The 22,405-nt window shown below is 37.1% G+C and overlaps 3 protein-coding genes and 1 pseudogene across 4 annotated transcripts; 3 read left to right on the forward strand and 1 right to left on the reverse strand.

The window, feature by feature from the left end:
* The first annotated feature begins 6,466 nt into the window (after positions 1 to 6,466).
* LOC120154791 (calreticulin-like) lies at positions 6,467 to 9,613 on the forward strand. The gene is made up of 14 exons (XM_039166443.1): positions 6,467 to 6,594; positions 7,287 to 7,394; positions 7,480 to 7,672; positions 7,765 to 8,023; positions 8,120 to 8,176; positions 8,279 to 8,326; positions 8,416 to 8,502; positions 8,586 to 8,643; positions 8,740 to 8,807; positions 8,900 to 8,995; positions 9,084 to 9,131; positions 9,209 to 9,238; positions 9,328 to 9,435; positions 9,523 to 9,613. The coding sequence occupies exons 1-14, from the start codon at positions 6,495 to 6,497 to the stop codon at positions 9,532 to 9,534; spliced, it is 1,272 nt and encodes a 423-aa protein (XP_039022374.1). The 5' UTR covers positions 6,467 to 6,494; the 3' UTR covers positions 9,535 to 9,613.
* Positions 9,614 to 10,225: 612 nt separating this feature from the next.
* Positions 10,226 to 12,726, forward strand: LOC120154776. Of its 2 annotated transcripts, none has more exons than XM_039166428.1 (3): positions 10,226 to 11,401; positions 11,579 to 11,717; positions 12,007 to 12,726. In XM_039166428.1, exons 1-3 carry the CDS (start codon positions 11,009 to 11,011, stop codon positions 12,666 to 12,668), a joined length of 1,194 nt encoding a protein of 397 aa, XP_039022359.1. In that variant the 5' UTR covers positions 10,226 to 11,008; the 3' UTR covers positions 12,669 to 12,726. The 2 variants fall into 2 exon arrangements, with proteins under 2 accessions (XP_039022359.1, XP_039022360.1); XM_039166429.1 differs by having other exon boundaries at positions 11,582 to 11,717.
* Positions 12,727 to 13,651: 925 nt separating this feature from the next.
* On the forward strand, positions 13,652 to 15,548 carry LOC120154780 (annotated as a pseudogene).
* Positions 15,549 to 15,709: 161 nt separating this feature from the next.
* LOC120154781 (rust resistance kinase Lr10-like) lies at positions 15,710 to 17,099 on the reverse strand. The gene is made up of 3 exons (XM_039166433.1): positions 16,790 to 17,099; positions 16,684 to 16,710; positions 15,710 to 16,596 (listed from the first exon to the last, which is right to left on the reverse strand). The coding sequence occupies exons 1-3, from the start codon at positions 16,956 to 16,958 to the stop codon at positions 15,812 to 15,814; spliced, it is 981 nt and encodes a 326-aa protein (XP_039022364.1). The 5' UTR covers positions 16,959 to 17,099; the 3' UTR covers positions 15,710 to 15,811.
* Between the last annotated feature and the right edge of the window lie 5,306 nt (positions 17,100 to 22,405).

A 22,405-nucleotide genomic window follows, 5' to 3' on the forward strand; every position in this document is an offset into this window, starting at 1 on the left:
TTCTCTCGTTGCGATTTTCATTTCGCATTGCGATTTTCATTTCGCATTGCGATAGTCATTTTTGCCTTCAACATAATGCAGATTGAAATCAACAAAATCAACCATTACATTTCAATCAATTAAACAAGCACAAATAAGAATTATGTTCGCATCAATTACACAAATCAACTTTTACAAATCATCTTTTACAAATCAATTAAACAATCAAAAAATAAGCAATAATTCTTATTTCCGATCATCTACTATTGAATCAACTTTTACAAATCAATTAAACAATCAAAAAACAATCAATTAAACTATTGAATCAACTTTTGCAGCTCGACATCATTTTCACGCAGTTCACTCTGAGATTAACCTGCAGAAACCAAACATTTGTTCAAACAACACTTTCTACGCAAATTATTGAATTCTAGTTACTTAACCAAACATTTTCATTTATAAGTATATAACTTACCAATTGTTTATGGACATTTTTATAACGCGGATGCAGTAGGCAGCGTCTCGTATATATCGATTTAGCCATATAATGCCGAAACCACAAGCCTACTGCAGCTTTATCTCTATCGGTGGGAGGTAGATACTTGATGCTTCCCGTCGTCAAACGCTCCAACGCCAAGCATACGAGAGGACCACAATCTCCTCTGGCTCCGCTCGTTTGTTGTGGCGCGGTCTCGTCTCTAATAACTGTAATATTGAGCTTCTTTGGCTTCTTGTTTCCAGAACGAGTCCAATAATTGATCGCATCCAAGAATTTAGCCAAATGAGAGCTCCATCCCTTAAACATCTCTTAAATCAGCCAATGATATGTAATTTATCATGCTGTCATACACTATTGTCTTAAGGGATGGGAGCTGAAGCTCGACGAGAATCCAATGTTTACGTTCCAAAACAGGGATAAACACCTGCAATCATAGTAATTCATTCATTTGCGCACTTATTTCATAAAACCTTTAAACTCAATCTAAAATAAATACTAACCTTATCGACCTCCCACCATGCAGGATAAAGTTTAGCTTGTCCATTGCCCAAATCAAATGATTCATCTCGTGCATTCTTCAAGTGAACGGCGTGAAAAGACTCGGCATTATTGTATCGTATATTTTTATTTTTCTTAAGTTTTCTTATTATTAAAGACGTGTCACCCCGCATCGATATGCTGTTTTACAAAAAAAGACATATATTAGTGACTTACATAATTTAAAAAAAAATTAATCAAATTGAAATATAAAAAATATAAGACTTACCCCCCCATCGAAATAGCCATTGTCTTCGACCCCTAATAATACGCCCCACCAAGGCCGTTCAAGCAACAAAAGATATCATCGGTGAGCTTGCATATGTCAGTGAACACCCCTTGCTCCGCTCATGTAGATAAAATCAACTGCGGTCTTAGCCCAAAGGGTGTTATCCAAAATTGTGTCCGGTAGTTGTTCCCTCTCCTCTTCAGATACCGGTATGGTACTGGCCGGTAACTCATACGAGCCAACTTGAATCCATCATGTCCGGCACGTCAGAGGGTTTCTCAAGAAGCCTACATATGACACCATGTGAATCGGGCTCTTGAATGGTGGGAGGGACCTCTTCAATGATGACAGTGGCCTCTTGAACGGTGGGAGGGGACTCTCGAGGAATGATATGGGGGGCCTCTTCAACGATAGGAGTGGACTCTTGAGGGATGACAGGCGAGTCGGGCTTCTTCTTGCGGTGTCTTCGCACTATTGGGGTGTACGGAGACTTAATAGCACGTGCACGCTGTCTGATGCGTGAACTCCGTCGTGCAAGCATAACCCGACGTAAAGCATCCACTCTATCGGCCGCTAAATAATTAAATACAAAATCAGTAAATAAACAGACATGATATTTAAACAGTGAAAACAAAGACAAATATGTTTCAAACTTGCATTGTATTCACCCAAGTCATTATTCTATCATAGTTCACAAAATGCATCAGATAACAAAGAAAAATATGTTTCAAACTAATACCCTGAAGTTAGTATTTGTCTTTGTTTTTGTCTATTGGTTGAAGTAATGCAATCCATTCAAGTTTCAATTTGCAGAAGAAGAAATAGTTTACTTTCGCAACACGAAACTTAAAATCGCAACGCGAAATGAAATCGCAACGACAGAATCGCAATGCGAAATGAAAATCGCAACGAAAGAATCGCAACGCGAAATGAAAATCGCAATGCGATTTTGGTTTCGCGTTGCGATCTTGTCGTTGCGATTTTGGTTTCGCGTTGCGATTCTGTCGTTGCGATTTTCATTTCGCGTTGCGATTTTGGTTTCGCGTTGCGATTTTAAGTTTCGTGTTGCGAAAGTAAACTATTTCTTCTTCTGCAAATTGAAACTTGAATGGATAAATTTACTTTCAACCAAAAGACAAAACAAAGACAAATACTATTTCACAGTGTTAAAGAATACACAGTTTAGCAGAATTGGCAGCAACCGAACAAATTTACTTTCAACCAAAAGACAAACAAAGACAAATACTATTTCACAGTGTTAAAGAATACACAGTTTAGCAGAATTGGCAGCAACCGAACAAATTTACTTTCAACCAAAAGACAAAACAAAGACAAATATATTCACAGTGTTAAAGAATACACAGTTTAGCAGAATTGGCAGCAACCGAACAAATTTACTTTCAACCAAAAGACAAAACAAAGACAAATACTATTTCACAGTGTTAAAGAATACACAGTTTAGCAGAATTGGCAGCAACCGAATAAATTTACTAAGCAATCTAAGTGAAATGGCTAATCTAAGTGAAATTACGAGTAAATTTATCATTAAGTTAAATATGGAAAATCTTAAACTTACCTCGTTGCGTAGAGTATGAACCTCATTCTGCAACGATACTATCATCTCACGTAGCGCAACCTCACCACGTAAAGTTGACACCTCCACACGCCATGCACCATCGTTATCGCGTAGAGTACCGATCTCCTCACGCAAGGCATTGACCTCATCACGTAACTCCCTTGACTCATCCGTTGAGGTGGAGGTGGAGAACAGGGAGATAGGAGTCATGGCATCTTTGCCGGTCGCCTATCATGAGGTGATGGTGGAGAAGAGGCTCGATGATGTGACGGGATAGGTGATGGCTCTCGTTCTAGAGATGTATAGTCGGTCGATCGGGTGATGGCTCTAGGTGAGGTGATGGCTCTCGAATTGGAGGAAGTGGATGCTGCTCATCATCCGTGCCATCAAAAAAATTCTGACTAGCTTGCCACCAATCAGTGGCAAGCTCTTCCTCCGTGGGTGTCAGTCTTTGTAATGGAATGTTGGCCTCCTAAAATATAAAAACTCAAACAAAGTTAAACGTCTACTATTAATAACTTGTTTTATATTATATGAAAGTATTTGTGTTAACTTACATTATTTATTGTGGCATATGGTATTAAGTCTTCCCAATCCAACAGAGTTTTCCTCTTCCAGGAAATAGCCCTGGGAATATCATTTGACGTTTTTATTGCATATGTACGCATGCTGGGGAAAGCCTCGAATATCCAAATCTACAAACAATATAATAACAAAATTAGTAATTGTTAAATAATTAATTATAATTTTAGAAACATTATATAGAAATTCTTACCTTAAAGGCCCAAACAAAGCCTGACAAAGTGTATTTGGACCCATCGCCCCGCAAACTTTTGCGGTCATCAAAGGCAGACGACAACTTAGTCCAGGTAGCTTTCCATATATACGAACCCCACGGAAACAGATTCCATGCATTCAGGTCCTCTACCAATATTATTAGCTCCCGATGAATAGGTTGTCTGGCCTCTCTGCCTAAAAAGCCGGCATACACAAGTAGTAGAAGGCATACTCGGACAACATCGACGTCTTCCATCCGAGTGAAACCAGCTTTCTTATTAAATAATTTCTTCAGGTCGTCGACATGTAGGTTCGGCTTCTCCATTGACTCATCCGGAAAAACCCGGGATAACCATGATGGGCGGGCGATATGACGAGTGTACCGGCCTACATCATCGTGTCCGAATCGTAGACCAGTGATTAAGCAGAACTCCTTCCGCCCAAAGCAAGTATACGCTGGTGGAAAATGAAACCATATCTCTTCCTCACCACGTTGTATACTGTCGGGTAGATTTGATGTCATGGTCTGAAGCCACAAATGGGTCAAATTAGCATCTCCACCCGGATGCTGTACTCTCAGCCATGGCCCGAAGCAGGTTTCCTCAAACAATTGTCTTTGAGCAGGTGAAAGCTTCTTTGCAATTGTAGTTGCCAGGCTGACTTTATTTCTCAAGGTCAATTGAGCCGAAAAAAATTTCTACAAAAACAATAAACATACCAAGTTAGATATACCAAAAACTACACTGTGAAGATATACCAAAACAATAAACATAAAAAGTAGTAGTTTATTCTTGAAACTAAAATTTGCAACACTGTTTTGTCTTTTGGTTGAAATGAAAATCGCAACGAGAATCGCAACGCGAGATGACAATCGCAACGAGAGAATCGCAACGCGAAATGAAAATCGCAACGAGAGAATCGCAACGCGAAATGAAAATCGCAATGCGATTTGGTTTCGCGTTGCGATTCTCTCGTTGCGATTTTCATTTCGCGTTGCGATTCTCTCGTTGCGACAGTCATTCTCTCGTTGCGATTTTCATTTATCTCGTTGCGACTCTTCTGCAAATTGAAACTTGAATGGATTGCATTACTTCAACCAAAAGACAGAACAAAGACAAAGACAAATACTAACTTGAAAATCGCAACGAGAGAATAGCAACGCGAAATGAAAATCGCAACGACAGAATCGTAACGCGAAATGAAATCTAAGTGAAATGGTTAATCTATTATTGAAATGACCAGTAAACTTATCATCAGTTTCATATGAAAAACCTACAATAATGCAAACATTTCAAAATAAAAATAATTAAAAAAACTAACCCTCGGAGGTTGATTTTCCATTTCTGAATATTGTGAGGGATTTCTGACCGTGAATGGTTGTGAGGGATTTCGCCGGAGATGGGGACGGAAATCTTCGGAGATGGGGACGGATTTCTTCGCCGTAGAGAGTGAGAGATGGAGATGGGACTGAGTTGTGATTTTAGGTTTTAGGTTATGAGTTGCGATTACGGGATTTTGTCTTAATATTCTTTTGTAATTTGAAAATAAAATACGCGTAGCGATTATAATGGCGCTTTAAATATCGCGTTGCGATTTACGGATACGCGTTGCGATTTTATGTATTATCGTTGCGATTTACGGATACGCGTTGCGATATACGGATACGCATTGCGATTTACCCATACGCGTTGCGATTTACGGATACACGTTGCGATTTACGGATACGCGTTGCGATTTATGTGTTCGCGTTGCGATTTTCATATTCGCGTTGCGATTATGGAAAATCGCAATGCGAATTTGTACTATCGCATCGCGATTTTCAAGAATCGCGTTGCGATTTTGGAAACTGATTTGCGATTCTGGAAACTGATTTGCGATTCTGGGGATCGCGTTGCGATTTTTATTTCGCGTTGCGATTTTGTTGGTCATTTTGGCAAATCCAAAAAAAATTGGTTAAAATCGTATATTATAACTTTTTTTTGGTCACTGAGGCGATTTTCTCATATGAGTATCTCTTCAATAAACGGCTTAATAAATATTTGAATAAAATTTAGTTTGAATTTTAATAAATATATATAATATTATTTTTTATTAATATGGAGCGAGTATAAGGTAGCATCTTTATCATGTGATATTGGATATTTGTACACCTCTATATATCTAGTGTTGAAACTCGAGACCTCAATATATCAACAATAACTTTTAAATTACTGGAAACGCTTGATTTATGTTTTATAATAGGGTAAACTATGCATTTAATATATAAACTCTCAATTTTGATCTGTTTGAGTACATAAACTTTTAATTTTTTCAAAATTTTATATAAAGTTTAGTTTTTGTTTCATTTTAGTACCTTCCGTTCAAACTTAACGCGTTTAGTACCTAAACTATCATTTTTTGTCATTTTTAGTACCTAAACTTTCCATTTTTTCAAAACTTAACATTAATTTTGAAAGGGGTACTAAAATGAATCAAAAACTAAACTTTATGTATAGTTTTAAAAAATTGAAAGTTTAAGGACTAAAACAGACTAAAGTTAATAATTTAGGTACTAAACTCGTAATTTACCCTTTATAAATGGGAAAAGGCACAAATTAACTCGTAGGTGGACCCCCTCTAACATAGGCCACTAAACAGTTGCCACGTTTAACACGTCCAAACAACCGAAACTCCGGAATATAACCCCTAAACTCCCTCGTAGGTGTCATGTCAAATTGCTTCCCAATTGTTTCTCGCCACGTCAATAACTAAATGACGCGTCGTTTATCCATTGGCTCAAATAATCTACTTCGATCCACGTCATTTTTTTCACCGTGCCGTCCCAAAACCAGTGAGTTCAACGACCGCTATATAAACGGATATTCTCATCACTCTCCCTTCCCACTCTGCACCTTCCCATGACAACTCACAAGAGAAACCCTATTTTGCTCTACGCAGTCTTTGTATCCCTCGCAGCCACTGCATCTGCTAAAGTATTCTTCGAAGAACGCTTTGACGGTAAATCCTTTCTTGACTCATCGTTCCTCCTCTTTCTGTCACTTAATCTGCCCGTTGTATGTGAACCTCTTGATCGGCTTGCTTTCGTCGTTTTAATCTGTTTTATAGAGATTTATGATGTTTCATTTTGGTCTAATTTGAACTAATCAGTGATTTTTATGTGTTCAAGTAGGCGTTCCGGTTGTTTTTATTTGTTCCTTTACCCAAATGCTTAATTAGGTTCGAAAATTCAATTAATTCGATTAGATCTGCGTATTTGATTCGTAGATGTAGTTAGTATTTTAAACGTGGTTTTATTAGTTCAAGAAATGGCTGTGAATGCTACAGTATCTAGCGTTTCAATTTGTTTTAGCTTTAGAGGAAATCAAAATGGAATAATAATGAATATTATTATTTGGCTTTTATTTTTATTATGTATTGTATTTTGATAATCGAGTAAGTGTTTGTGGTATTCTTAGACAGAAATAATTTTAAAATCAAAGAGTCAAGCAGAAACAGTACATACTATACTGTACTATGCCTAGTTATATTCCTACGATTCTGTAGCCATTTTTGAAAAATTACAACGAATCATGAAAAGGAAGCTTTTGTTTTAACTGTACCTTCTTTTACGTTTCACTGTTTTCAACTAGTATATTTTCATTTATTTTTAGCTAACTTTGCTCTTTTTTTCCCGGTTTGTGAAACTGAAGAGGGATGGGAAAGACGGTGGGTGATATCTGACTGGAAAAGAGATGATAGCATGGCCGGGGAGTGGAATTACACTTCTGGAAAATGGAACGGAGATCCTAATGACAGAGGTAACCTTCTGGGATTTTTCTCGTAAAGCTACCCTTTTAACACTTTGTTTCTAGTTAGTTACTAATTGCTTTTCATTTTGTACAGGTATTCAAACTAGTGAAGACTACAGGTTCTATGCTATTTCAGCTGAGTTCCCAGAAGTCAACAACAAGGATAAGACTCTAGTGTTCCAATTTTCTGTCAAGCATGAGCAGAAGCTTGATTGTGGTGGCGGCTACATGAAGTTGATCAGCGGTGACATTGACCAGAAGAAATTTGGTGGTGAAACCCCATACAGGTTGTTGCATCCCATGATTCAACCTACCGGTATCTCTAAATGATATTATTGTTATAGATATACTAATTTTTTGTTATTTTGGTTGGTTGCAGCATCATGTTTGGGCCCGATATCTGCGGCTATAGCACCAAGAAAGTGCATGCTATTCTTACCTACAACGGGACAAACCACTTGATCAAAAAGGAAGTTCCTTGTGAGACTGACCAACTCACTCACGTTTATACGTTCATTCTCCGTCCGGATGCTACCTACAGCATCCTTATTGATAATGTTGAGAAACAAACTGGTAGCTTGTACACCGATTGGGATCTTCTCCCACCAAAGAAAATCAAGGATCCTGAGGCCAAAAAGGTAATTGGCCGAACCTAGTTTCAATCGATGTCGTTTTGGTTTATTTTATTGTCATAGAAATTTTAGTACAACCTAAGTGATTTGCATCATGGGCAGCCTGAAGATTGGGATGACAAGGAATTCATCCCTGATCCCGAGGATAAGAAGCCCGAGGTAATAACCTTCTTTCCCCTTCCTCCATTCTCTTATGATTCTTTCTATATACTACCTGAAAATGCATAGGCAAGCTAATCTCTAGTGGATTGATTACTATAGGGATATGATGACATCCCCAAAGAGATTCCAGACCCTGATGCTAAGAAGGTAGTCATTTAATTCTTTAGGATGCTTTTGTTATGAAGTTGTATGCCTTCTTTTATAGTAATGATTAATGTTAAAATCATCTGCACCAGCCTGAAGACTGGGATGAAGAAGAAGATGGTGAATGGACAGTCCCAACCATTCCCAATCCTGAATACAAGGGCCCGTGGGAGCCCAAGGTTTGTGAAATCCTTATCTGCATGCAGCATGTTAATATTGTTTTTCGAATCAGTAATATGTAAACAAAGTTTCCTGTCTGCAGAAAATCAAGAACCCTAACTTCAAGGGAAAGTGGAAGGCACCAATGATTGACAACCCTGGTTATTGCTATTCCTTTCCTCTCAAGCCTTTTTCTTTTTGTTCTTAACAACATTATTTTAGGGTTACTTATTACCATGTTTTCTTACGACCCACAGATTTCAAGGATGATCCCGATCTCTATGTTTTCCCCAACTTGAAGTATGTTGGTATTGAGCTGTGGCAGGTATTCTCTTGCTTCTTTCTTTCTATTCCCCCGGTTTCACTATTCGGTGCTATTTTTCAACTATAACAAGATAAATGTTTGTCGTTTGTCAGGTGAAATCCGGAACACTGTTTGATAACATCTTAGTTGCCGATGATGCGGAGTATGCCAAGAAACTAGCTGAAGAAACATGGGGCAAGCAGAAGGATGTATGTGCATCTCTGTATTTTGAATGAATATATATGTCATAGTTGGCTTTGTCATATGAATGTGGGTTATGTTATTGCCTTTTTGCAGGCCGAGAAGGCAGCATTCGAGGAGGAAGAGAAAAAGAAAGAGGAAGAGGTATTATTTTTAACTAGGAAGTGTCTCATTTGTCGATTATTGAATTTTCTTCCCAACTAATCAAACGTGATGTCCAGGAATCGAAGGATGATCCTATTGATTCCGATGTAAGCATACGAAATGCCCTTCTAAGAACATGATCTCACCGTTTCCTATATTCTTCTTGTTTTCATGGTGTTAACTAACCTCCTTTCAGGCCGAGGACGAGGATGATGATACCGGTGATGCTGAAGGAAGCGAGTCCGATTCTGATACCAAGTCGGACTCGATCAAAGACGGTGCTGAGGAAGATGAAGTACAACATGTAAGTTATATATTCGTCCATCGAAAATTATTAGCCATGTAGTGTACATTATGCATATTGGTCCAATTTTTGTCCTTTTGGGTGCAGGATGAGCTATAAGGCAAGGGCATTGCAATATTTTGCTGACAATATCAAGAGGTGAAGAAAAAAAGTGCTTAAATTTTCCATTATTTTCTTTTAGAAAAAGAAATTGTAAGTGTTTTAGTATGATTAACGTGTCATCACATGTTGCTTTCACTTTACTTTTCCAACGGCTTTCCTCCTCCTTTAATTTCTAATATTTTTAAGGGTAAATTACGAATTTAATACATAAACTGTCAGTTTTGATCCGTTTAATACTTAAACTTTTGATTTTTTCAAAATCATACATAACATTTAGTTTTCATTTCATTTTAGTACATTATCGCTAAAAACTTAATGTGCTTAGTACATAAACTATCATTTTTGGTTTGTTTTAATTCCTGAACTTTTAATATTTCTCAAAGCTTAACGTTAAATTTTGAACGGGATAATAAATGAAACAAAAATTGAAGTTTTTAACAGTAATGTACTAAAATGATAACATCTTAGTTTAGGTACTAAAATAGACCAAAATTGATAGTTTAAGTACTAAAATAGATCAAAATTGATAGTTTAGGCACTAAATGTATAATTTACTCTATTTTTAATAGTTTAGAGTGATCATAAGGTACTATATGATCAGAATTCTACTAACCTATTGATAAAACATGTATTATAGTCTATAGACAGTTGTTCAAACCTAGGTCTTATAAGGAGAACAATATTTGCTTTTGCCATTGAGACTGCTCAATGAGTTTTTAATATTAAGATAGATAGTTGATTAAAAAAAATTAAGATAGTTATATGTATCCTTTTATTGACAAAAACCTTTCTAAATTCGATTTTTTGGGTAAACTATGCTGATAATCCACCAAGTTTTTGGTCTAATCGACAAAAAAATTAAGAGGAAATGGCCACTAACGTCATCGGTTCGTTCGATTTTAGTCCCTAACGTTATTAGTCCGTTCGATTTTAGTCCTTCAACCATGTTAGTGACTTCAACAAAATTGACTTGAAATAAAAGGGGCTAAACAAAATAAATAGCATAGAGACTTAAACCGGATGACCGATAACGTAAGATATCATTTCCCCTTAATTTCTTTTTTGGTGACCAAAGTCAGTCAGACCGATAACAAAAGGGACGGATGACAACCTCTAAGATTTCAACTTCTAAGATTTCAACCTCGGACCAGCAAGGTAGAAACGTGAGGTGCATAAATGGTACATCAGGGTCTAATAGGACCATAAATTCCAGGAAGACGGTCTCAGTGGTGACCGATACTGCAAAGGAGGTCCCGATGTCTAGAAGAAAGAATTTGCCTAGAAAGAAACACCCCGTAAATGAGGATCTTCCGTCTGGACAAATTGTTCCTGATATTTCATCTAGAAACGGCTGTGAAAGGTCATAAAATGTAATGCTACAACCAATGGACACTTGAATCAGGATGCACATGTAAAGAAAACAAGCACGGATGTTGTTTCGTTTACATTTACATCCCCCATATCAAGATCCATGCCTGACGTATCTTCCACTAGTAAAGTTGATGAAAACATCTGCAGCAGCAGCTTTTATACCGATCCTTCTGGTGACATGCTATTTTCGAAAAGCTCGGCATTATCTTCTCCTGGATTCAATGTAATTGGCGGAGATGCTCTGAGTGCTATTTTGAAGAAAAAGCTTCAGGAATTGACAAGCAGAATCGAGTCATCCAACTGCAATATCATCATAGAGGGGACTTCTACTAGCCTTACACCCACTTTGAAAAATTCAGTGCCGGCGACCACAACATCGGCAGCACATAACGAAAGGCTTCCGGTGGATCAAGATAATGATATTGCATATAGCTCAGGTGACTTGGACCGATCTTCTGACAACCTGGCGCATGATTGGAGAAGGAAGTGGCAGGTACTCACTCACTGCTACGATTTGCACATAAGAGAAGGTTTCGAAGACATCTAAATTGATTTTCTTTCCAGTTTATTGTCTTTCACATCTCTAGTTTCAAGAGATGAAACTGTATTCTTAGTTTTCAATCTTACATAATGATGACATATTACTTTAAATTTATTTGCACGATGCCAGCAGTCCGAAGAAATCGAAGAGCAAAATGCAGCCTGCAGCAGCAGCGAGACTGGCATAGAAGTCGATAACCGACATCCTGTCCTGCTTTCAGCTCTTGAACCTGCTGTCACTAGCGCTGGCTGCTCGAGTAGCAGAAACTGTAAGCTGCACCCTTCTTATTCTTATTTCCCTCTTTGCAGTTCCACATTTCTGCCACTTGAACCCTTTTTTCGTGCGTATCCTATTTGAGTAGAAAATGCCATGAAGCTATTAGTAATGTTATTGTGATTCAATCGTCGGACGAAGTCCAAGAATCGGTGCAATGCTATTTGTGAAAAGCTCGTAAATTTACAACGAGTTGCATTAGTTTATGAATTTCACATGATACTTATATTTTTGGTTATATCTTCACTGATGCTCTAACCAACACATACACTCTATGCTTGCAGGCACCACAACATCGATGTCGGATCAAGATCAAGAAGTGTTAAATGGGGCCTCCGGAAGCGAGTCTCGGACAGAAATCGGTACGGAGTTAACCGACTCAGCATCTTCCAAACCTGCGGGAGAAACGAACGGAACGCTTTCAACTATGGCATCAAATTCCACGGACTATAAACAGTCAATCAAATGGGAAGCCGATTTTGTGAAAATGGTGCTAAAAGATTCTGAGCTATTGTTCAAAGAATATGCATCGGGTCAGACCGAAAAGGTAATGACCCTGAAGGCCTTCAATCAACTCGAGCATCCGAATGGAACAGAGAGAAACGGAGAAGACTACAAGCTTGCACAAAAGCTTTTGCCCGATTACGTGAGTGAATGCTTGGAGGCGAGGTACCGAAAGGTTCTGGTCGGAAGCTGCAAAGGACGTGTTAACTGGGAAAAAACGATACAGCAACCGGATCGGTTGGACGACAAGTTGAGCAAAGAGATTTCGGGCTGGAAAAGCATGGGGGACACAATGGTGGATGATATTGTAGACATGGACATGAGCACAAAGCATGGGAGATGGCTGGATTTTGACATGGAAGCATTGGAACAGGGTGTGGAGATTCAGAAGAACATACTAACTTCATTAGTTGATGAATTAGTTTCTGATTTATCATTTTAAGGCTGCTTTGAGATTAGGGTAATTCTGCGGGACTACCTAATAATTTAAGGCTAAAATGTAATTGTTTAAACTTGTATTATTTAAGGAGAACAACATTCATTTCTACCACTAAGAGTCTAAGACCACTCGATAAATACAAGGTAATATATGTTCGAAAGACTCTCAATCATTTGACAATGAATGTTTATGCACTCCTGTAAATATCATACTCGAACTCGAATCCTCAAAAGATAACAATATTTCTTTAACGACTAAGATAGTTTTCTTTGTGCTAATTCTAAATCTACTAAAAACACTAATCATAATTAATTTAAGCCTTTGATTTTACTTCATCACAAGACGGACATTTCTTAATTAATTTACAATTTCTTATAGGAGGGGTTGGTAATTAGGGTTTAGGTCATTTCAAAATCTACTTACAACCCAAAGTTGAGAAATATTCCTATAATCAACTACCTTTCTTGAATTGCATGGAAATCGGTAAATAAGTGGATTAATTACATCTTAAGTCCTTAAACTATAGTAAAAGTTTTAATTCGATACTAAACTAAAAATATTGTGGTTGGACTCTCAAAGCGTAATTAAGGTTCTTTTGTCAATTTAATCGCAGCACTAAATGTTAGCTGAAATGTGACGTTTATAATATTCAAAACATATTAATCAAACGCTTTAATATAAGTTAACTGTTCAAATATCGTTTTTCACGAATAGGTGTCTAAAATATTTTTTGACTAATAGTGTCAAAAATTACATACGTTTCATTTTATGTACCCGGACAGTCATATATTAATTTTATTCTTTAAATGAATAGTATCATAATATATAAATATTTTATAAAATTTTAATTTAATTCATTTTTCGATATTTGAAACATACCCGGAATACGCTCAATCACTCAACAACAATTCCAGGTAACTTGGTTTCGAAACAATATATATATATACTCGAATTCGATAGATAAAACTGAAAAACATCAACTTGCATAATGAGCAGAGCGTCACTCGCGGTGGAACGAAAGATCCTCCACCTCCTCCATGGCCGGAAAACTCGAAACAATCTCCGGGAAATCCATGCTCATTTCATCCGTCAATGTCTGCACCAATCCAACCAAATTCTTTCCCATTTTGTCTCTGTTTGTGGCCACCTAAACAAAATGGACTACGCGAACTGTCTTTTTACAGACCCACAACCCCAGCATTTTGCTTTTTAATTCCATGGTTAAAGGCTACTCCCTTAATGGTCCCTTTGAAGAAGCTATTACATTGTTTCTTTAATGAAAACACACTGGATTTTCCCGGACGAGTACACGTTTTCACCTTTGCTCAAGGCATGTTCGGGTCTTTGTGACGTAAGAATCGGACAATGCATTCATGGGGAAGTTATTAGATCTGGGTTCGAGCGTTTTGGCTCGGTTGAGATTGGGGTTTTGGAGTTGTATTGTACGAGTGGGAGAATGGAAGAAGCAAAGAAGGTGTTTGATGGAATGTCTAAAAGAGATGTCATAATTTGGAATTTGATGATTCGTGGGTTTTGCAAGGGAGGGGACGTTGATTTGGGGTTAACTTTATTTAGGCAGATGAGTGAGAGGAATGTAGTTTCATGGAACTCGATGATTTCGTACTTGGCTCAGAGTGGGAGGCATAGCATTGGCACTTTTTCAGGAAATGAAGCTCGAGTTCCAACCTGATGAAGCTACAGTGGTTATTGTTTTGCCTATTTGTGCTCATTTAGGGGCTTTTGATATTGGTCAATGGATTCATTCTTATGCAGAGTCGAGTAAGCTTTACCGAAACGTGGTTTCCGTAGGAAATGCATTGGTTGATTTTTATAGTAAATGTGGAAACTTGGAAACTGCCCTTCAGATCTTTAAAGACATGCCTTGCAAAAACGTTGTGTCATGGAACACTATGATCTCCGGTACGGCTTTTAACGGAAGAGAGGAACTTGGGGTGGAGTTGTTCGAGGAGATGATGAACAATGGTACAAGGCCTAATGATGCGACTTTTATAGGGGTGCTAACATGCAGGGTTGCTTGAAAAAGGGCAAGAGTTTTTTGCTTTAATGAGCAAAAAATACGACATTGATCCTAGACTCGAGCATTATGGATGTATGGTTGATCTCCTCTCACGTAGAGGATGCATGAGAATGGCTTATGACTTGATTAGGAGCATGCATATTCTTCCTAATGCTGCTTTATGGGGTTCCTTGCTCAGTGCGTGCCGTACTTATGGTGAACTAGAGCTTGCAGAACTTGCTGTCAAAGAGCTTATCGATCTTGAACCGTGGAATTCAGGTAATTATGTATTGTTGTCGAATATTTATGCGGAAGAAGGGAGATGGGATGAAGTAGAGAAAATAAGAGTATTGATGAAGGAGAAGAGTGTTAAGAAAGTGATGGGACAAAGCATAACAAGGTGATTGCATTCCCATCTTTGTAATATATGATTTTTATAAGTATAAAATCTGAATCTGCCTTCCTTTCCATCCATTTAATTACTTATAATTTCCCACCAAAAGGCCAATACCAATAGGAGAGAACTTTTAAAAGATAGTGTTACTTGAACGAGAGAGTTTATCATTGTGTATAATTCTAAAAAGATAGTATTAATTCGATGAGAGAATTTAGGTATAATTCTAATGCTTTACAAAACCTAAAAGATTGGATTTTATTTATGTGCGGAAACACAATTAATTTCATAATACCCCTTAACTAATAGATAGTTTATTATGTTTTATGAAGTGCTGGAGGCATCGCATATACAACTGATATTCATAGGTTTGGAATATTATCAATGATTATTTCTAGGTTTGAGGTTGTTCATCTATTTCAGATATAGCTAGTAGCTCTCGGTTAACCGACTTCCTAGATATGCTGTTTCCCATCTTCATTGGATCTGTTGATGCAAAAGGATCCGGAGGCATTGTAAGAACATCCAAGTCACCTTCTAACATCTGAACCACCTCTTTTATCGAAGGACGATCGACGGGATACCATTGAATGCACCAAAGGCCAACAATGGAGAGCTTCTTTGCGACCCCTGTTTGTTCATCTTCAATTCTGATCCTCAACTCCTCACCTTTATCCAAACACTTATAAGCCTATTCCGGGAAGTACACTTGGCTTGTATTCTCCACCTTAACATCTACGTTCCTTCTCCCTCTGACCATTTCAAGCAATAACATTCCGTAACTATAAACATCAGACTATACAAGACATTGCCGAAGTTACGAGACAGTACCTCAGGTGCAATGTATCCCATGGTTCCTCTTGCAGTTGTCATTGAAATAGCACTTTGTTCCTTGGAGCACAATTTAGCAAGGCCAAAATCAGAGATCTTAGGGTTAAATTTGTGATCCAGCAGAATATTGTGTGGTTTGATGTCGAAATGGAGGATTCGTTGATCGCAACCTTGATGGAGGTACTCGATACCTTTGGCTACACCGAGAGCAATATCATCAAGCCTCTCCCAACTCAGGGATCGATCCTCGCACTTGGCTGCAAATATGAACTTCTCTAATGACTCGTTGGGTAGGTATTCATAAACCAGAGCTCGATTGTATCCATCGGCACAAAATCCAACCAGGCGAGTCACGTTCACGTGGTGGATTCTGCCCATTGAACTCACTTCATTGATGAATTCTTCACCATTTCCCTTGAAATCATTGAGTACCTTGACAGCAACCAAAATATCAGTGGAAAGTCTGCCTTTGAAGACAGTTCCATAACCTCCTTGTACAAGTTTGTCCTTGAAATGATCAGTTATCCTTTTAATATCAGTATAGGAGTATCTGGAGGGCTTAAACGCTCTGTAATCTTCCAAAAACTTTTCATTCTTGAGTTCACCTTCTTTCTGCAAATTTTCTGTGTAATATCTCCAGCCAACTGCAGTGACAACCATTGCAAGAACCAAAGAACCTAAGACAATACCTGCAAATCATACATCAGTCCCATGTTAGATCATGCTTTATCATCCGTCTTAACAAAATTAAAGTTGAAAATGAAAATTCCATGTACCAGTAATCATCAGCCTTTCTCGTGCACCTGCAGAACATTGAAATTATTCAGCTTGGTACATGGGAGATTAAGCAAAAGGGCTCTTTCGTTCAAGTTAAAGACATACTTATATGGAGCTTTGGGATGTAGAAACACTCGGTTTGATCCTTTGTGCTATAGCTCTTCAGTCTACATCCCTTGCCTTGAGCTTCACAATCACCACAGTCTGGTTCATTCCAGCGTAATTGAAAACGGATAGGATCTGGAGAAATTGGTACCGAGAAGTTGCCGATCATGCTGCAGTTCAACAAGTTATCATATTATGAATAGTCATCAGAAGAAAAAGCTAGGATTTGTGAGTCAGAGGTGCTTAAGCAAGCGACTCTGTTTCTTTCGTACAAAGCCTTGTCTTTGCTTGAACACTCGAACAAGGTATAGGATGATGCTGGTTGGGATTGATAAACTTTTAAGCGGCTGAAACCTAGCTGCTGGTCCAGGTCCAAGAATGGAAAAGTAGATAAATTGAGATCTAAAAGCTGTCGCCAGAGGCAACGATTGGGATCGTACAAGTCGATCTTCTGAGCTTCATAATCTATGTGCTTCACTAACAGCGAACGTGGAAGCTTCAACAGGGTCTGGTTGTTTTCTGAGCACGAAAGTTGAAACCCGGGATGAGGATAGCCACAGTTGGGTGGCTGCTGGTCTTATAATCGGAACGGGAACCGGACGCATGGCTCGTTGTGGTTGCACTGCCGGATGTGGCAGTCGTCTTGGATTGAGACAGCTTCTGCAACATTGACAATCAAAACAAGGCAGAATAATGAGAACATTACCATTATTATTAGAAACCTGTGAGTCCCTGAAGCTAAACGTTCCATTGTTATCTGTATTTCAGCTCTTCAAAATTCAGATTACGCAAGTGCTGCTTTTACCAATAGCAATGCTTTGTCTTGTGTTAAATGGAAATAGCTCAGGTCAGCTTCCCGGAAGTTTCCTTTTCCGATTTCAAACCTGTGACAAGACAGTCAAAAAAAATATAATGTAGTGGGGGGACCGTTAAGGGATCCATCGGCCGTCCAGTCGCAGTCCGATTGTTGATTTACTAGTCAGCTTCCAATGACTGATCTATATTATATTGAACATTTTTTTCCCACGTTTGCTTTATTAGTTGGCTGATTTATATTATATAGAGCTTTTTCCCCCACGTTTGCTTTCTTAGTTGGCTGATTTATATTATACTGACCTTTTTTTTCCACGTTTGCTTTATTGGTTGGCTGATTTATATTATATTACTTTATTGGCAGTGAAGATTGAAAAGAACACCCCATTGTTTATTTCCCCATCGGAGCTCCACCGGAACTTCATGATGCTAAGCCCCAAACATCTCTTGTTTAGCTTCTTGGGCCTTACTTTATCTCTATCCCCAGATGTTTCCGATGCTAGACCAGGCAGAAGCAACCGATGCGGCCTTTTCTTTGTGAGGAAACTTTGAAATCAGTTAGCCTTTTCGACTGAAAGGTCAGCCTCAAAAGTGCGGTGACAAAAGGTTTGAACTTGAGTGCAAGGGAAACCGCACGGTCAGTTTTCACATGAAATATGGGAACTTTTATGTCCTAGTCATCTCTTACGTTAACCAAAGGCTTCGACTTGTGGATGCGAGTCTGGTCGACGGTAACTGCTCAATTCCTTCCAGTTCCATACCTACGTACAACAACTATGATGAAGATATAATATACCCAGCTTACACCATGTATGTGGTAAATTGCACGACAAAGCTGAACTCTTCAGTTTACGTTGATGCTTCTCGTTGCCAAACCACCAGCTCTTCCTCTCCATGGACCTATTTCTATATTCCGGGAGATTATTCAAACATGTCCTATTTCCATCGCTTGTGCAGATTTGTAGTGCAGTTCCCATTCATGCTTCCCAATAGTAGTGGCTTGTCCACTTCTGGTATTTACGGAAACCTCTTGAAAGGCGTTGATGTGCGGTGGCATGTACCCGACGGTCTTTGGCCTTCAAACCCGATTCTCAAAGTGTAAGAGTTCTCTTGAATGGTTGCATTCTGGTGCATACAAATGAACACCACTAATCGTCCTATGTATCTGAATTTAAACATAATAAACATCTATTTGTATCAGTTGGGTGGCTCCAAATTATCCTATAAATACCAGCTTTGGCTAAAGCATTTCTTATAAATCTCACTTCTATTTTAGTCATTAAAGTTTAAAAATATTCACTTTGCTCCTATTTTGGTCTCTACGCCATTAAATATTTAACAACATTATAACATGATATTTTTGTTTTAAAATTCATGAAATGATCTCAAAACTTTCTTCATTTTTTTGTGAAAAACCACTAACGTTGAATTCCCTTTGATTTCTCGATGATGAAACATCTTCGTCCATCCCAACAGTGGAGAGGTGGAGGAGGAGGAAGTGAGTTATATCTTTATTCCACATCGATCAAATGATGAATATCATATATTAAAGTGATTAGAGTTTCTTGAGTTTTGGGTTTAGGTTTAAGTTCCATGAGTTTTAAAGTGATTTAGGTAAAATATAAATTTATAGAGTGATAGCAGACAAATAGATGAGTTCGTTGATATTTTGAGTGGTCAAAGAAGACTCAGGAGAATGTTAATTGTGGCACTAATGTGACTAGGGGTGTAAACGAGCCGAGCCGAGTCGAGCTCGAGTATTGTTGAGCTCGACTCGACTCGAAAACTCTGAAATGAAGCTCAACTCGACTCGAAAACTCGTGAGCTTAAAGTTTTCAAGCTCGACTCGAACTCGAAATCCTGAACTGAAGCTCGTGAGCAGCTCGAAAAGGCTCGAAATGAAAAAAAAATTCTTAAACTTAACTCGATTGAAGCCTCAAACTCAAACATGAACCTTAAATACATGAAATCTTACTGTATTTTTTAAAAAAAAATCAATACATAAATATTAATATTATTATTTATTTATTTATTTTAAATAAAATCTTAATATATTATATTTTCGAGCTGCTCAAGAGCTTTTCGAGTCGAATATCGAGTAGCTCGTTTCAACTCGTTAAGAACTCGAGTCGAGTCCATTCGATCCGAGTATTTATCGAGCCTTAATCGAGTCGATCTCGAATAGCTCGCGATCTGTCTCGTCTCATTTACAGCCCTAAATGTGACACAAAGATAAGACTATAAAACTTTCATCTTTGAAAGAATAAGATGAAATTGAAAAAAAAACAAAGAAAAAAAAATGATATAGATAACACATGAATATCATGTTAATAAAAATACCCACATCAACACATGTAGTTGTCATGTCATATTCTCTTTTATGATTTAACACTCGAATGACCAAAATAGGAACAAATCAAAAGTTTAACAAGTAAATTAAAATTTATTGAACTTTAGTGATTAAAATAAAAGTGAAAAATTAGGTGAAGAAATTTATATTTTACTCTTAATTGAACCAGAGAGTTTGTTATTGTGTATAATTCTAAAAAGATAGTTTTAATTCAATAAGAGAAGTTTTAATTCAATGAGAGAGTTTATGTATAATTCTAATACTTCTTTTTGACTAATGAATACTTTATAAAACCTAAAACATATGATTTTATTTTGTGCACATCCTGTTAACCGGAGTAATAATTCGGGACGGAATTCGAAATCTGAGAAAATAAAAAAAGAAATTAAAGTTTCTTTAAAAATAAAGAAAAACAATTGGAAGATAAAATACTCTTTAATTTTAATCTTCAAATCGAAAACAATTGAGGCTTGTCGCTATACAGTTTCCTTAAGACACATTTTTGGCCACTCCTCGAATTTGTTGGTCATATGTCTTCCAAGATAAAACAACTAGATGATCAAATACAGTAGCAAAACAGTAAAGATCACGAACTATCATTGCATTCGACTATCACCGAAAAACTAAGAAGAAAAAAGAATATTTTCTAAGAAGGAGAAAATATTTTTTAAGAGAAGAAAAGTTATTGAATTCTGAGATATGAAAAACCTAACATGTTCGGTATTTATAGGGGATTTTCAAGGAGAATTTACTAAAATTAATGTTATTCATTTATATTCAAACTCTAAAAGATAATATATTTTAATTATCTTTTAATTTTAAATATTAAAAAGATAATGATATATTTTTAATATCTTTAATATTTAATTTTAAAAATATAATAAATATCTTTTAATTTAAAATATTCAAAATATATAAACTTCTTTTACTATTCAAACTTAAATAGACATTATGTTAATTTGAAATATTCAAAAGTATATAATTATCTTTTAATATCAAAGTTAAATAGATAATAAATACCTATTTAATTTGACATATTCAAAAAAATAATTATCCTACTAATATTCAATTTAAGTAATATACTTTAATTTACAATATTTAAAAGGAACATGAATTAATATAAATATTAAATCCATCAATGAAATTCACTCTTTTTTTCCAACAATCCCCCACATGAATGAACTTGATAATTTTATCAAAAACATTTTGACTCGGTGTGGTGATAGCCTCTACGATCGATAGTTGAATATGATATGTAGATGTTCTCCTTTGAACCCTCATTTGGGACATTATATTTACTTTATTGGTTAAATAGTAGACGCGATGTTATTGAATTGTTCTTCCATTTGTGTAAACGATAACGTACTTTGCATAACTACCCCTCTGACAAGAATTTAGTTCTCATGAATATGTTTTTAAAGCTATGAACATCGTCTGGTTCTGTAAGAGTTTGAAAGAACTATGCCCAATATTCTTTTTAAAGTGGTCCACTTCACTCTCACATATGTGACTTATGTTTCTCGGCTTATCGCGACACACAATGGTCATTAAAAGCTTTTGCTTAGCCTATACCACTGTGTTCATTGTTTACATCATAGGAACGAACTTGGGATATGAAACCCCCATAGTGACTTTACACGAGTTATGCAATTAGGTTGTCCCTTTGAACCTAGATGTTGGGATCTCCAGTCAACAAGATAAGGTTTTCCTTCACATAACACCTTTAAATTTCATGGGCTTTAGTCTCGTTCCTTTAGATGTTTTCTCAACTTAATTTAAATTTAACCCTTTGGTTAGCCGATCTGCGATGTTATCCTTTAATCTATAAAATCAATAGGGATAACTCCATTTGAGATCAATTGCCTAATGAAATTATGTCGACGATGCATATGTCTCGTTTACCATTATACACATGTTTCAGCCATAATGGAATATCTTCAAGAAAGTTTCGAAGCCATTATGATTCTTCTCCATATTTGTCTAGAGCTACAAACTCATATTCCATTGTGGATCTAGAGGATAAACTAGCTAATGAATGAATTTCAATCATGGCTGTCAGTCCTAGTGCTGACACTAGATGGAAATATTCAAAGGGTGTCCTCAGATACAACAACAGGGTGTATATTGGGACTATTGGAAGTCTTAGACTACAAATCCTTCAAACCCTGCATGATTCCCCACATGGAGGTACTTTTGGAGCACATGCTACATATCACAGGAAAAAATCTAATTTTTATTGGCCTAGATTTAAGGTTATAGTGGCTACTTATGTGAAGTGTTGTGCAGTTTATCAACAAACTAAGGTGGAACATATAGCAAAGTCTGGCTTGCTACAACCCCTGCCTATTCCTAAGTAAGCCTGAGAAATCATTACAATGGATTTTATAGAAGGCCTGCCTACATCCCTAAGGAAAAATTGCATCCGGGTTGTAGTGGACAAATTCACCAAATAC

This window comes from Hibiscus syriacus, unplaced genomic scaffold (assembly GCF_006381635.1).
Source record: "Hibiscus syriacus cultivar Baekdansim isolate YM2019G1 unplaced genomic scaffold, ASM638163v2 tig00111151_pilon, whole genome shotgun sequence".
In the NCBI taxonomy this organism is placed as follows: domain Eukaryota; kingdom Viridiplantae; phylum Streptophyta; class Magnoliopsida; order Malvales; family Malvaceae; genus Hibiscus; species Hibiscus syriacus.

What these genes read in the sequence shown, in the direction of transcription:
- LOC120154791 (XM_039166443.1), top strand. Translation starts at nt 6,495, where the DNA reads ATGACAACTCACAAGAGAAACCCTATTTTGCTCTACGCAGTCTTTGTA. An exon ending in AGGATCCTGAGGCCAAAAAG is followed by an intron (nt 8,024 to 8,119) that starts GTAATTGGCCGA and finishes CATCATGGGCAG; the next exon opens with CCTGAAGATTGGGATGACAA. An exon ending in CATGGGGCAAGCAGAAGGAT is followed by an intron (nt 8,996 to 9,083) that starts GTATGTGCATCT and finishes GCCTTTTTGCAG; the next exon opens with GCCGAGAAGGCAGCATTCGA.
- LOC120154781 (XM_039166433.1), bottom strand. Translation starts at nt 16,958, where the DNA reads ATGATCGGCAACTTCTCGGTACCAATTTCTCCAGATCCTATCCGTTTT. An exon ending in CATCCCAAAGCTCCATATAA is followed by an intron (nt 16,711 to 16,789) that starts GTATGTCTTTAA and finishes AATGTTCTGCAG; the next exon opens with GTGCACGAGAAAGGCTGATG. An exon ending in AGAAAGGCTGATGATTACTG is followed by an intron (nt 16,597 to 16,683) that starts GTACATGGAATT and finishes TATGATTTGCAG; the next exon opens with GTATTGTCTTAGGTTCTTTG.
- LOC120154776 (XM_039166428.1), top strand. Translation starts at nt 11,009, where the DNA reads ATGCCTGACGTATCTTCCACTAGTAAAGTTGATGAAAACATCTGCAGC. An exon ending in ATTGGAGAAGGAAGTGGCAG is followed by an intron (nt 11,402 to 11,578) that starts GTACTCACTCAC and finishes GCACGATGCCAG; the next exon opens with CAGTCCGAAGAAATCGAAGA. An exon ending in CTGCTCGAGTAGCAGAAACT is followed by an intron (nt 11,718 to 12,006) that starts GTAAGCTGCACC and finishes CTATGCTTGCAG; the next exon opens with GCACCACAACATCGATGTCG.